Here is a 14702-nt window from a genome sequence, read left to right as displayed (position 1 = left end):
ACACTTGTGGGTGAGCAGGCCGGTTCCTGGTCCCCAGTGACAGGAACCTCTGATCAGAGCTGGACGTTTCCTGCTGGAGAACCACACACCTGCCCCCCCACCCCCACTCCTTCCTGCCGGAGACTGCCCAGCTTGAGCCTGTACTGACACAGTGAAGGGTTTGTTGAGAAATGAGCTGCCCAAATCACTTATACAGCCTTGACTCCCTGCCTAGAGGGGAATGGGGGAGGTGGCGGACTGCTGAGGAAGGGCCCGGAAGAACCCAGAAAAACTGAAACTGAGTTCCTGCATGCAGTGGGTGCCAGAAGAGACAGCCCTGACTTGGTGACAGGCTATAGCTATGTCCCTCTCAACACCTCTTCCTCACCCTCCAGCCACCCATTTTTCAGAGAAGAGGTGACTCTTCTTGCCTGGGCCTGTGAAGTTGGTAGAGGGAAGCCAGCCGTTGGGTGCCTGACCCAGGGTTCTCTGCCCAACACCCACACCAAGTTCCTTTTGGTACAGGCAGGGGTTTTCCCTGGGAACCTCTTCCCCCCAAACGGGCTGTGAATGGAGAGGAGACCACAGGTGCAGGGCTCAGGAAAAAGGCCTTGGTAGATGGGAGCTGGGCCTGGGACAGACGCCTAACCAACACTGGGGAGGCACTGTCACCCAGGAAGACACACCCTGCATGCATAGGACTCTAGCTCCTCAGGGACCCAGGAGGGGGGCTGGCCCTGCAGAGACATCCAAGGAAACAGAATCCACGGATGTCCCACGCCGGGTAGGCCCTAGTGATGGGACACCCTGGAGACCTGGGCCCAGCCAGGAAGTCGGTTACTGGGAATCATTAAGCTTCCAAAGCTTGTCAATTAATTCTAATGTTTATATTGTTTTATATAGATAAAATTTAAGGAATGTTCAAGGTTACCCTAGAAGACAGCATTCTTGCTCGTCTATGTGCTAAAGTGCTCTGTGGAAGAAGCGAGAAAGGGCTGGCATCCCTGGGTATGTGCTCATGAGGGGATGACCCAACCAAAGGCTTCCCAGCAGACAATGTTCTGTTGGGGAGACCGAGGCCCAGAGAGGGGAAGGGACTTGCCCAGCACGACGTGGTGATGGGGCTCACGGGCTGGACCACCACTCCATGGCCATCCATCCTCCTGGGGGCCTGCCAGCCAAGAGGGAAAAAGGGCTTTGGGGAGGGCAGGTGGCCAAGTCAGGCCTCGCCCTCCACCTCGTCCTCACTGGCGCAGTCCTCCGGCACCGCTGGGGCTTGTGAGTTCCGAGTCTCCAGGTACTCGGCCTTCAGCCGCTCCAGCTCACGCAGCTCAGGCTCCAGCTGCTCCCGGTGGGCTGTCCGCAGCTGCCGCAGCTGTTTCATAGGAAAAGGGTTCATGTCGTTGAAGGCGATGTTCATCAGCTTCCTGCGGGGGAGAGCATAGTCAGCCCAGAGCCCAGCGCCCCACTGGGCCTACATTCACCCGGCCTTCCCAGGCACCCTGGCATTCATTCTGTCCACGTGGCTGAGGCCCTGGCCCCCGCCTGCAGGGAGCTCACCTTCCAGGAAGGAAACAGTGAATAAGAAGCCAACTTCCACCCAGAGTGATGTGTACTGAGGCAGGAGAAAGCTTAGGACTATGGGAGCTCTAACCCAGTAAGGAAAGTTTGGTCAAGGAAGGCTTCTTGGAAGAGGTGACATGTGAGCTGAGTTTTGAAGAATGAATAGAAGTTGGCCAGGCAAATGTGGTGGTGGTGCAGGTGGCAGGAAGGCATTCTAAGCAGAAGAAACTGCAAGACCAAAAAGCCCGGAGGTGGCTGTTGTCCTAGGAACTCAAATAATTCTGTTTGGTAGGATTGTAGGGCATGGCAAGTATTAGGGGCCGGAAAAGGTGGGAAGGAAGTGAAATTGCATGAGGCTTTGAATGCCATGTTAAGGGGCAGACAGACCCCTGAGGCAGTGGAACGTCCCTAAAGATTTCTAAGCCGTAAGGGAGCATCAGCAGCCCTAACGAATCGGCACTCAGCAAACACCAGCATACCCTCTGCTACGTGTCCTGGGGGCATGTGAGGGTGGGAGGACTGCTGGACCGGCAGGGGTGGGGGCAGAAAAGGGTTCTCACTGGCTGTTGCAAATGGTCTTGGTGAAGAAGCGCAGGTACTGGTAGATCTCTAGGCCATCATGCAGCCTCAGGATCTCCTCCTCGTTGTACTTGAAAATGGCCAAGGCATAGCGGAATACCACCTGGGGGCAAAGCGGGGGGCTCAGGTGGGGCACGGGGGGGGGGGCCAGGCAGGTAATCCCCAGGGGGAGGAGAACCCACATACCCAGACAGTGTGGGGCTCCCAGGACAGGCTTCAGGGTTGAAAGCCTGGAGGCAACATGTGTGCAGGGAGGCCAAAGGGGGTGGGCAGACTGGAGACCCCAAGGGGAGAGAGCACAGCTTGGAATCCGGGGACGGAGACGGAGTCCTGGCTCTGTCCTGACTTGTCCCGGGACCCTGGGTGAGCTGCTACCCTGTTGGACCTGAGGGGGGTGATACTGTCTCTACATGGGGTATCAGCAGGAATTGACTGGACTAACAGATCCAAAGGTGCTCTGTAATCTGCGGTGTGGTATGTCATCAACCAGCATGGGGACACTGGGGTGGGGCGTGGGGAGGGCCTGCCTAGGGTCTCCTAGAAAGGTGAGGGGCAAAGCTGGGACCACACCCAAATATGGGGGGAGAGAAGGGTGGACCCACATGACTGGATGGGCAGTGGATGGAATAGGGATGGGCCTCCCGGATCATGGTCGTGCCTCCTCCCTCGGGAAAGGAAATCCCCCCAACTTCTCTTCTCCTCACGTGTGCAAAACACTTTAGTTTACAAAGCCATGCTCCCACGAGGGGTCCTCAACAGCCCTGACAGGGGAGCACCGTCTTCCCATTCTCCGGGGGCGGAACTGAGCCCAAGAGGGCCTTGCTCGGGACTGTCCTGCTCACCCCTGGCAGCGCCCCACCTTGATGCCCTCATACAGGAAGGCGTCCCAGACCCGGAGAAGGATGTTGCTGATGAGACTGTCTGCAAAGACCACGAGGAACCAGTTGAAGGTGATGAAGGAGAGATCCACACGGTGCTGCGCCAAGTGAGCCATCAGCCTGGGCAGCTTCTCCGAAAGTAGGTCCTGGAGCACCCGCTGGTCCACCTGGGAGCCGGGAGACAGGGCTCGTTGGCCGCCACCCTAGGGAAGGGGCCGCCGCCCTCCCTAGAGAGCCAGTCCACACACAGTCGTGGAGTCACCCCCCACCGGCCCGGAGGCGCGAGTGCCTGGACGGGCCGGAGCCCTCCGTGGCCAGGAGACGGGCACGCGGCACACCGCTCTGCTGCTCCCAGCACAGGCAGGCAGTCTTCCGAGCTGGAGCGCTGGGCTTTGACGCGGAGGTCTCTGTGGGCTATGTTCTTGGCCAGTAAACCTGAAGCCCTCCTGAACCTGAGGCCAAGCAGTTCAGGCTTGTATTGGCCTCAACGCTACATCCATTTGAAGTCTGACACACAAGGTGCTCGGTGCGTCCAGCTCCAGACCTCAGGTAACTCACTGAGCCTAAGGAGCCACTGAACCTGAAGGACTCCTAGATCAACGGATGTGACGTCTGGGATTTGTCTCACCAGGGATGGGTGGGAGTAGAGACGGAACAGCACGTGGGTGCCTGTGTTGATAATTATTCAAACTAGGTCATAGATACATGGAGGTTCATATACTATTTTCTCTATTTGTTGTACATTCGAAATTTTCTTTTCTTTTCTTTTCTTTTTTAACTTTTACATTTCATGAGATAGTGGAGCAAAGTGAAGTTTTTGCATTTGAAATTTTCTATACAGAGAGAGAGAGAGAGAGAGAGAGAGAGAGAGAAACCCTCCAACAACCCCACCACAGCACACTGGTTACACAACACACCTTGATTTCGGAGGTGTTAAAACATGAAAATAAAATATGGAACATTTCCCAGCCTGCCTTGCGGCAAGCGGTGCCTTGTGATAGAGTTCTGACCAATAAGGTATAACCAGCAACTGCTGGGCGGGAGCTGTTTGTAGGGGAGACAGCCCTTGCCTTCCACCCTCTGCTTCTTCTAGAGCTGGACCATGGCTTCAGTGCCAGAGGTGGTGCGGCTGTCTTGTGACCACGAGGGTACAGCCATCTTGTGACCATGAGCAGGGGGCTGAGAGCAATATGCCAGGGATGGCAAAGCAGAGAGCTTGAAGGGGACTTCAAGAAAGAAGGAAGGGAGGAAGGAAGGGAGGGAGGGAGGGAGGGAGGGAGGGAGGGAGGGAGGGAGGAAAGAAAGAAAGAAAGAAAGAAAGAAAGAAAGAAAGAAAGAAAGAGACAGACAGACTAACCATTCCTAGTGACATCGTGTCACCACTGGAATAACAAGTCTGTCCCGTGGGCAGGGCCCCAACAACTCTAAAGGCCATCACCTCACCAGAGCCTCCCAGGAGTCCCAGGGAGGGCTTACTGGCCCCTGTACAGAGGGAGAAATGGAGGTCTGAGAGGTTCCTGATTTTTCTGATTCACTGGCTTGAAGGAACCACTCAAGGAGCACCAACCTGTGTGGCCTCCAAGTCCCGTCTGCCCCTGCTCTGCTCACCTGGGATGATGTGAGTGTCTTGCTGTAGTAGTCAGCTGGCATGATGGTCTCCACAATGGCCACCAGGCACCAGAAGGCACACTCCTCTTCCTCCAGGACCAGCAGAGCAATGGCCGCTAGCCTGGAAGGGGAAGAAAGGAGGCCTAGGGTGATGTGCAGAAGTCACAGCCAGGCAGAGGGTGGCAGAGGTCGCTTCCCGGATCCCAGGGGGTTGTCGTGTCTAACCCTAACCAGTCTAGTGTTCTGGCACCTGGGGTGAGAAGAAAACTTGCTTTTGGGGACTACACAGGGATTTCCAGAGCAATGGGGAGATCTGAGTCTCTAGGGAGGGGCTCTGGAGTCCTGTTGCCTAGGTGTGATTCTGCACCTGCTGCTTCCTTGCTGGAAGCAAGTTCCTAAACCTCTTTGAGCCTCAACCTCTTCATAATAATCACAGGACTATTACGAGGGTGAATGATGTTAATAAGAGATGAATGCCCAGCATAGCACCTGACATGTAGTGGAGCACTTTATGAATGTTAGTTATCCTTATCTTAATATCCACAGGCTTTGAGACCTTGGCAAGCGTGCTAACTAACCTCTCTGAGCCTTACTTTGATCATCTGTAAAGTGGGATTAACAATCTCTACCTCCTAGGGCTGTGAGGCATTTTGAGCAAGAAGACAGAATTACAGTGTCTTGCTAACCGTCTGGCATATAGCAGGTGCTCATTACACAAAATTCTTTCTCTCATTTGCTTCCCCTCCCCCTAAAGTTACCATGAAGCTCTAATGAGATCATGGGAAGAAAGGAAAAAGTCCACAGTGCTGAGCAGGGATGTCAGCCTGGAAGAAGTATTGTTTTCTCTACCTCTTCCATCCTTCCTGGCAGGGCTCGCCCAGGGCCAATCCAGGAATACATTTTCCAAGATGCAATGGTCTCTCAAGATGCTAGGTGAACACAAGGTCCCAAATTCAAAGATGTTTGGGAAATGCTGCATACTCTAGCCCCTTTTTAGAGGCCAATGATATACAACATCTTAGTAAAAGCCTCTTAGAAATTCTGCAGTGACAAAACCCCATGTGACCCTAGCCCAGGACTGTCCATTGGGGCTGTGGAGCCCCTTTTGTACAGTGCACCCACTGAACACCCTTAGGGAGATGCCACCTTACGGCATCATGAAACCTCACACACTTGATGGGCTTAAAAAACACATTTCATTGTCTACCTATTTATCCTTCTCTGAGCTCTTACAAGATTGGATTCATGACCTCCAACCTCTTCTGAGGTTCATATTGTTTAGAGAAATAAGGTCAATTCTCAAAAGAAAAAAGAAACCCCTTTTCTCTCCCCAATAGATTGGGAAGGAATTTCTTTTCACTCTGGCTAAACCATCTGTACAAATCCTCCTGAGTCTAAGCTGAGTGGATGAAGAGAAGAGTCAAAGGTCTTTTTGGAAATAGGAAGCTCTGCCCTCTCAGAGCTGGGGAAGGGGTGCCTTCTGAGGTCATTTAGTTCAGGGATAGCAAACGTGTGAAACACTGGCCACCACTCTTTAGTCTATGCCCAGAGCAGACATAACTAATCAATCGTGACAACATTCCCTTTGTCTATGCCCAGGGCAGACATAACTAATTCATCATTGTTCTCTTTCCCACTGACTCTGGAGGCTGCCTCAGAAACTCTCACCAGAGAAGGCTCTAGACAGATGCTTCCTACTGGTCATCCTGGGTCTAGATACACTTATTGCAGAGATGGGAAGACCCAAGTCCTGGAAAGGAGAAATGACTTGCTCAGGGTCACATAGTCAGCTGGTGGTAGAGTGGCTCCCAAAGTCCCAGCCTGGTGTTCTCTCCACCCTACCCCATTCCACTGGAGCCTCAGGACATGCTCAGTCCAGGAGCTGGCTGCTGGCACCAGCTTAGATCTCTCTACACATTAAAAGGTCAGTAATGAGAGGCTGTTGGTGCCAATTAGGGCCCACCAAGTGCTCAGGGCTACAACCAGACTCCGACTTAAGGCCTTCAGGCTCAAGTGGGTCTGCAAAGGAAGTAGCATGGTGATGTGGGAAACAGCTACTTTTAAAGCACTCCACTTATGTCCTAAAGGGAAATAGCTTTAACGTTTTTGCCCTAAATCTGCAGTGTATTATTACCATGATACCTGTCACCCTCTAAACAGGTTGATTTGTTGCATAGAAGCAGGGTGTGTCCTCTTTTGACACCATGCATGCAGTTCTATCAGTTGCCACTAGATGGTGGCAGTCAGACAAGTGAAAGGGGCTTGCAAGGTGGGGTTTAAGGGCCGCACTCTCCACGTATGAAAGGGGCTCTTCCCATTACAAATAACTTTCGATTTTAAGCAATAATATGGATGTGTGCCTAAACACTAACTATCAGTGAGAAGAAAAAGTATTCAGAGAAAGAATTAAAGAAATATTCTTGGGTGTCACCTCCTTCTCCATCTGTTATTCCTACATACCCCTCCACAGCCTTTGTGCTGCCTCCATCCACACAGGGAACAGTTTCTTTCCTTCTAGGTTTATCTCAAGATCCTTCCCACTATAGGATTTCCCCCACCCCTTCAGTGCAGATTAGCTGTGCTGTGGTTTAACTCTGAATTCCCAGTAACTGAACATGTATATATGCTCAATTTCACCCAATTTAGGCTGGAAATCAAGTATCAAAAATATCTACCCTTAGGAACCATTCAAATTTGAGTAGGGACGCTGTGACTGTTTATTCTGTGTTAAAGAAATGTCACACACCACCTCTTTTGAAAAAAACACCAGAAGGTCTTATGTAAATTTTGCTCCAGTGTATGCGTGTTTAAATTAAATTGAGTCAAAGGGGTGCCTGTGTGGCTCCGTCCATTGAGTTTTTGACTTTGGCTTAGGTCGTGATCTCACAGTTCATGAGTGCCAGCCCCACATTGGACTCTCTGCTGTCAGTGCAAAGCCTGCTTCGAATCCTCTGTCCCCCTCTCTGTGCCCCTCCCCCACTCACACTGTCTCTCTCTCTCTCTCTGTCTCTCAAAAATAAACCTTAAAAAAAAAAACTTTAAAAATAAATAGAGTCAAAACTTGCTTTGGGAAATATCTGAGATTACATAACCTCTATCGGGATAGCTAAGGGCATCCATGAGAGTCCTCCACAGTCCTGAAGGGGGCAGCCCTACCAGTCAGCACCCCCCCCTCCACCCCCAATCCCTTATCTCCTGCTGTTGCACCAGAAGCAGAACCGACTCCAGGCTGGCCCGGCTGCATTCTTTCCTTTGGGAATTTAGGCCTGCGGCAAGAGGGTATCGCAAGAGGGTATCGCCAAGTGGGATGACATGCTGACAAAGCTCCAGACTCAGGGACTGAGTTCTCCGTTCTGAACAGCCTCAATGGGCCTTAAATGTCCAAAGAATGATGGACCGAGGCTGGTCTGCTGAAAGCAAGAGAGTCCAGAGACTGTGAGGCCCCGTAAAGGCTGCAGAAGAGTAGGGTGTGGTGCTGCACAGTGTCGGGACCTGGCCCCATGGACTACGGCGCGATTGGCACCCCTGGGGTTGTGTGGTGCTGTGGCCCTGCTAGAGACAGGAGATGCCGCGGTTTCTAATGACCATAGGGTCTCGTCCTCTCTTTTCTTTTCCTGGTTGTTAGGAGCTTCCCTGTAACATTTACAAATTCTCTTTCTCTTGGGTTCCTCTGAATGGATTTTGTCTGAAGCAAATGAGCCTTGACCCACAGTTCTGCAATGTGTGAGCTGAGCTGTGCACACTACAAAATCCCAGGAGACCATTCGCGATGCTTTCTACATGGGTGGCCCCACCCTGAGCACGGATCAAAGCAGAGAGCACGGCATGAGGAGCTACCGTGGTCTTGAACCTGTCCTTGTCCCCATCTTGAACATGTCCATATTGTCCTCATCTGTACAGTGGGAATCAAGCCTCCTGGGCTCCCCTCTCCATGTTCCTGGGAGACTCCAAAGAGACAGAGAGGTGCTCTAGAGAACAAGGGCTGTGCCCTCACTAGAGCCATGATGCTCACCTGTTGAGGCCCTGGCAGTAGCCGATTGTGGGGTTTTGCCAGGAGAAGGCCAGCAGCACCCGGCGTAGCTTGTCGGGGTAGCTGGAGGCGGGGCAGGTGAAGTGCTTGTTGTTGGGGAAGGTGCGGTTCAGGTCCAGCTCAATTTGGCGGGCTGCAGGGTGTTCGTGAGCCTGACCCCGGCTCAGCAGCTCCTGGTAGCGGCCGGGGCTCCACAGGTGCTGGACGCGGAGGTGGACCAGCCACCTCCAGACACGCGGCCGGTGCTCTCGGGGCACACCTGCCCGCAGCAGCTGCTTGAGCTCGACCGAGGGCGTGAGATCACCCAGGGCAGCCCAACGCTCCCGTAGCGGCCGCTCCACAGCCTCATGGGCCAGCAGGTGGTGGGAGTGCACCTCTAGTGCCTGGATCTTGGCCAGCAGCTTCAGGTCTTCCATCTCGTAGTTGGGCACCGTCAGGAAGCCATACTCGTCATACTCGCTGCCAGCAAAAATGCACATTAGCAACACCTTGCAGAGTCCTTCCCCGGAGAAGGGGCAGTGGGCAGGGGCTGGACCCCAGGCAAGGTTCTTGCCGGGGCTTCACTGCGGGTTAGCCATGCAGCTTTGGGCAGATGACTTCAGTTCTCCGAACTTCAGTTTGCTCATCTGCACAAGGGGTATAATTCCTGCTCTGCCCCATGGAGACCCATTGACATTGACATCCCCTGTTGTAAAATGCTGGGGGCCTAGACAGCGTCTGGGACATAGTAAGTGCATAGTAAGTGGATTCTGTGCAGATATAAAGAACCCTCTTCTTATCCCATGAGGCCTTAGGCTCAAGGAGTCCTGCACTGCTGATATAGAATCCCACTCCCACAAGACAGTAAGCCCAAGGATGGATGGGGAACAGACAGCATCACTGACAAGCAAGATGGGTGAGCTGGGGATCCATTCCACATAGCTTTTCATTGATCTAACATTTATTTGCCCTGTGTGCTCTGCATGTGCGGTCTCATTTGGTCCTACTGATCCTGCAAAGCAGCAATCTTAGCCCACATCTGATGGAGGCTGTCTATGTGGCCCAGAAAGGTAAAGTGACTTGTCCAAGGTCACATGGTGACACGGCCAGGGGTGGCTCCAAAGCCTGGGCTCCTTCCACCGAGCCTCCCAGCCTCGGGGGTCTTTGGACCCCAGCCACAGCCCCTTTTGTTATATTTAACTGCCCATGTCCACTGGGCTCAGCAAGGGCTTTGCTTGGGGAAGGCAGCTGGCTTGTCTCTCCTCCTCCCCTCTCTGACCAAAGTATCTCTGGGAGCCCGGAGAAGTGGAGAAAACAGAGCTTCAGAGGCAGACCCAGGTCAGCTGCACTAATATGCTGCATGGCCTTGGGGAAGGGGCTGCCTCCTCTGAGCCTACACCACCTCGTCTTACAGCTGAGGTGTAAGTGTAAGTGACGCCACCTCAGCCGTAAGAGGGGGCTCATCGCAACCACATGCTCAATACCTGAAGATACGAGAAAGTAAGGGATGCACAGTGCTCGTACACGGTCAGCAGGAACCAGCAGCAGAGCAGCTGGGGCTCCCCAGATCAGGCAGACCAAGACCTGCCCTTGCTGCCTGCGGGGCTCACCTGATAGGGCTCAGCTCCACGCCTTCTGCCGAGGCCTCCCTGGCCTCCCACTGCAGTGCCTCCTGGATGAGCTGCCTCAGCAGCTCTGAGCAGTCATTGGCCTCGCTCCCCATGGTCTCCTGCAGCCTCCGCAGCCCCGCCAGGTACTTGCTCTCTACCTGGCAGTTCTTGGCTTGGAGGTAGGCACACTGTGGAGGGAGGGGTGGGGCTGTCAGGCCACCTGGTTGGGCTTGGGCCACCCTAGAGGCCTGAGCAGCTACAGGCGGCAAAGCTCTTCTCCCATCTCATCTTGCAACCCCTCCCCACCCCCCAGCCCATCGTATAAGGGAAAGGAGATGGGCCCCAAACCCAAGGGTTTATAGCAAGGCAGTGAAGGCTTCAGGCAAGAGAGCCAGGCCCAGGGCTGGGCTGGATTCAGAAGAAAGAGAGGAAAGGTGGGGAGTGGCAGTGCAGGTTCTTGCATAGCCTGAAGTCCCATCCTGGTTCGGCCACTGCTGGCTGGGTGAGCTATGGCAAGTTACTTAACCGCTCTGTGCCCTAGCTTGTTCATTTAACCAATGGAAATCATATGGATTCTGGTGAGGATTACATGAGCTGATGTGTGTAAAGTCCCTCTCAGGGCACCTAGCCTAGAGCAGTTCTCTGCAGGTGGTATTACTGAGCAGCACCCAGGAGATGGCCATGAGGCTCCGGACACTGCCCTTGGGCCTCCTGCTGCCACAACACTGGCTCCTTCCATTCCTGCTGTGCATCATTCTCTCCCATCGGTGGCCTTCCTGCACGCTCCCTGCCCCTCCCTGCCCGTCTTGAACTTTTGTATTTCTATTTACACAAACTGAGTGTTCTGAACAAGTCTCGTCACTTTCCTAGGCCCATTTTCCTTCTCTGTAAGCTGGACAGGAAAAATCGGCCTCATAGTATTGCTGTGACCTCTGGGCCAGCCTGGCTCCTGTTTCATCCTGGGGTGGCAGAGTGGGAGCTTCCTGGCTAAGGGTGCCCATCTGCTGCACCTCTGCCCAGATTACCGTCTCCAAACATTGGCTAAGCACCAACTCCAGGCCATCGGGTGAGCCTGCCCTCCTCCCCAACCCAGGCGGCTCCCACTTCCATGTCCCTCTGCCTGCAAGGCTGCTTCCCGAGTCCCCTCCCAGTAGTCTTCTCAGGCACTTCTGAGACCCCCAAATCTCCTGCTCTCCAGCCCACCTCTGTAAGCCCAATGAGCCCCTGGCTTTCTCAAAACATAAGTCTGATTGAGCACCACCCCCCCCCCCGACTGCCCCACTCAAAACCCTTCTACAACTGCCAGTTTCCTCAGAGAACGTCCCAACATTTCCCCCCTTCAGCCTCACGTCTCCTTTCTCACCTTTCCCCTTCCTCTCAATCCATAGGTCTTGACCATGCTGTCTCTTTTCTTGGAAGGCCTTTCTCCACTGTTTGCTTGGATAACACCAACTCACTTTTAGGACTCAGCTCAAGAAGGCACCTCCACCAGGAAGTCCTCCCTGACTTTCTTTCCTCCTTTGGGCGCCAAAGAATCCTGTGTGCCCAACTGCATCTTGATTGTGTTTGATCCTCACTAGTCTGCACACACCCTCTTTGAAAAGTCTTAGAAGGCCTTTTGTTAGTTCTTCTTTAAATGTTCATTAGAATCCATCAGTAAAGCCATCAGGTCCAGGGCTTTTCTTTGTTGAGAGATTTCTGATTGCTAACTCAGTCTCCTTACTAGTTATACAGGCCATTCAGGTTTTCTATTTCTTCATGATTTAGTCTTGGTAGGCTTTATGTTTCCAGGGATTTGTCCATTTCATTTGGTGATTCAATTTGTTGGTATACAACTGTTCACAGTACTTTTTTAAAAATTTATTTTTATTTTTTTATTAAAAAATTTTTTAATGTTTATTTTTGAGAGAGAGAGAGCGAGCGAGCGAGCATGAGAGCATGAGTGGGGGAGGAGCTGAGAGGAAGACACAGAATCCGAAGCAGGCTCCAAGCTCTGAGCTGTCAGCACAGAGCCTAGCGCGGGGCTCAAAGCCATGAGCTGTGAAATCATGACCTGAGCTGAAGTCACATGCTTAACCAACCGAGCCACCCAGGTGCCCCTGTTCATAGTACTCTTATAATCCTTTTTATTTCTGTAAAATCAGTAGTAATGTTCCCACTTTCATTTCTGATTTTGAATTTTCTTTTTTTCCTTAGTTCACTTAGCTCAAGCAATTTTGTTCATCTTTTCAAAAAAATCACTTTTGGTTTCATTGATTTTCTCTATTACTTTTCTGTTATCTATTTCATTTATTTCTGCTCTAATCTTTATTATTTTCTCCTATCAGCCAGCTTGGGTTTAGTTCTTCTAGTTCCTCAAGTTGTAAAGTTAGGCTGTTGATTTGAGATCTTTCTTGTTTTTTAAAGAAAGTGTTTATAGCTATAAATTCCCTCCTCAGCTCAGAGCCTGGAGTCTGCTTTGGATTCTGTCTCACTCTCTCTCTGCCCCTCCCTGCTCATGCTCTGTCTCTCTTGCTCTCAAAAATAAACATAAAAAAAAATTTCTTCCTCAGCATGGCTTTTGCTGTGCCCCATAAGTTTTGACATGTCTTCTTTTTCATTTGTCTTTAAGTATTTTCGAATTTTCCTTGTAATTTCTTCTTTGATTCGTTGTTTCAAAGTATGTTGCTTAATTTCTACAAGTTTGTGAATTTTCCAGTTTGACTTCGGTTTTTGGTTTCTAGCTTCATCCCATTCCAGTTGGAGAAGATACCTGTCTCTTTAAATCTACTGAGATATAATTTGTGGCCTAACATATGGTTTGTCCTGGAAAATGAGGAGAATGCGTGTGCTGTTGTCGCTGGGTAGAGTATTCTGTGTTATACCTGTTAGATCTAGTTGGTGTATTGTGTTGTTCAAGGCCACTAGTTCCTTACTTATCATCTGTCTGGTTATTTTACCCATTACTGAGAGTGGGGTACTAAAGTTAACAACTATTATTGTAGAATTATCTATTTCTTCCTTCAGTTCTGTCATTTTTGGTTCCTATAGTTTGCTGGTCTGTTATCAGGTATATAAATGTTTATAATTGCTGTATCTTCTCACTGTCTTGAACCTTTTATTAACATATAATGTCTTTCTTGGTCTCTCGTAACTTTAAAAACTTTAAAATCACTCCAGTCTGATATTAGCAAAGCCACCCTGCTCTCTGTTGGTTATTATTTCATGGAATATCTTTTTCCAACCTTTCATTTTCAATCTATTTGTGTCTCTGAATATAAAGCGAGTCTCCTGTACACAGTATATAGTTGGATCTTTTTTTTTTAATCCATTTTGTCAAACTCTTTTAATTGGAGAGTTTAACCCATTTACATTTAAAGTAATTATTGATAAGGGATGTCTGTCCTTTTGCTATTTATTTGCTGACTTATACCATTTTTGTCCCTTGTTTCCTGCATTACTGTGTTTTTTTGTGGTGAAATGTTTAAATTCCTGTTCTGTTTCCTTTTGTGTATATTCTATAGCTTCTTTCTTTGTGGTTACCATGGGGATTAATTTAAAATTCTAAAGTTATAACATTCTAATTTGAATTTATATCAGCTTAACTTCAATAACATGCAGAAACTCTGTTCCTTTATAGTTCCATCCCTACCCTTTTGGTTGTTGATGTCACAAAATTACATCTTTATACATCGTGAGCCCCAAAACATAACGTAATGATTCTTTTAAATGCAAAATTAGGTAGAAAACAAAATGTGGAGTTATAAACCAAAGTTGTAATAATACTAGCTTTTAGATTAATCATTAAAAAATGTAGTAGTCTCTTAAATCATATAGAAAACAAAAGTGGAATTATAAACCATTTTTACCATAATACTAGGTTTTATAATTGCCCATGTATTTACCTCTACTGAGATTTGTATACCTTCAAACACCTCTGAGTTACTGCCTAGTGTACCTCCATTGCACCCCACAGGACTGTGCAAGCACTTCTTGTGGGCAGATCTAGTGGGAATGAAGTTTCTCAACTTTTGTTTCTCTGAATTTCTCCCTCATTTTTGGAAGAAGGTTTTGCCAGATACAAATTCTTTTGCTTTGCTTTTTGTTTGTCTTTGTTTTTAGCATTTTGGCCTCCAAGGTTTCTGATGAGAAATCTGCTCATAATCTTCTTGAGGATTCCTTGTATGTGATGAGTTACTTCTCTTTCTGCTTGCAAGCAGTCGCTTTGTATTTGGCATTCAAAAGATTGATAGTGATGTGTCTCAGTGTAGATCTCTTTGAATTTATTTTACTTGATGTTTGTTGAGCTTCTTGGACATTTTTATTCATGTCTTTCATCAAATTTGGGAAATTTTCAGCCTTTATTCACATATTCTCTCTGCCCCTCTCTCTCTCTCTCTCTTCTCCTTCTGGGACTCCCCTACTATAACGGGTATGTTGGTCTGCTTAACGGTGTCTCACACATCACTTAGGCTCTGTTCACTTTTCTTCCATCTT

The 14702-nt window shown here is 49.9% G+C and overlaps 1 protein-coding gene across 4 annotated transcripts in view; it reads right to left on the bottom strand.

Annotated features, from left to right (window-relative positions):
• Positions 1-844: 844 nt before the first annotated feature.
• Positions 845-14702, bottom strand: part of TBC1D2 (TBC1 domain family member 2) — a 55175-nt gene continuing 41317 nt past the window's right edge. For 2 of the 4 annotated variants that reach the window (XM_015079492.3, XM_027039526.2), the window contains 6 exons: positions 10227-10414; positions 8620-9096; positions 4608-4728; positions 2981-3166; positions 2103-2224; positions 845-1406 (listed from right to left, as the gene is read on the bottom strand). In XM_015079492.3, the coding sequence (XP_014934978.2) occupies positions 1199-1406; positions 2103-2224; positions 2981-3166; positions 4608-4728; positions 8620-9096; positions 10227-10414 (1302 nt within the window). In that variant the 3' untranslated portion in view covers positions 845-1198. Of the gene's footprint in view, positions 1407-2021; positions 2225-2980; positions 3167-4607; positions 4729-8619; positions 9097-10226; positions 10415-14702 lie in introns of all 4 variants that reach the window. The other 2 variants (XR_003413994.2, XM_027039523.2) reach the window with 2 other exon arrangements.

The sequence above is a fragment of the Acinonyx jubatus genome, chromosome D4 (assembly GCF_027475565.1).
Source record: "Acinonyx jubatus isolate Ajub_Pintada_27869175 chromosome D4, VMU_Ajub_asm_v1.0, whole genome shotgun sequence".
Lineage (NCBI taxonomy): Eukaryota > Metazoa > Chordata > Mammalia > Carnivora > Felidae > Acinonyx > Acinonyx jubatus.
The sequence above is the reverse complement of the archived record's forward strand: the minus strand, read 5'-3'. Positions and strand labels throughout refer to the sequence as shown.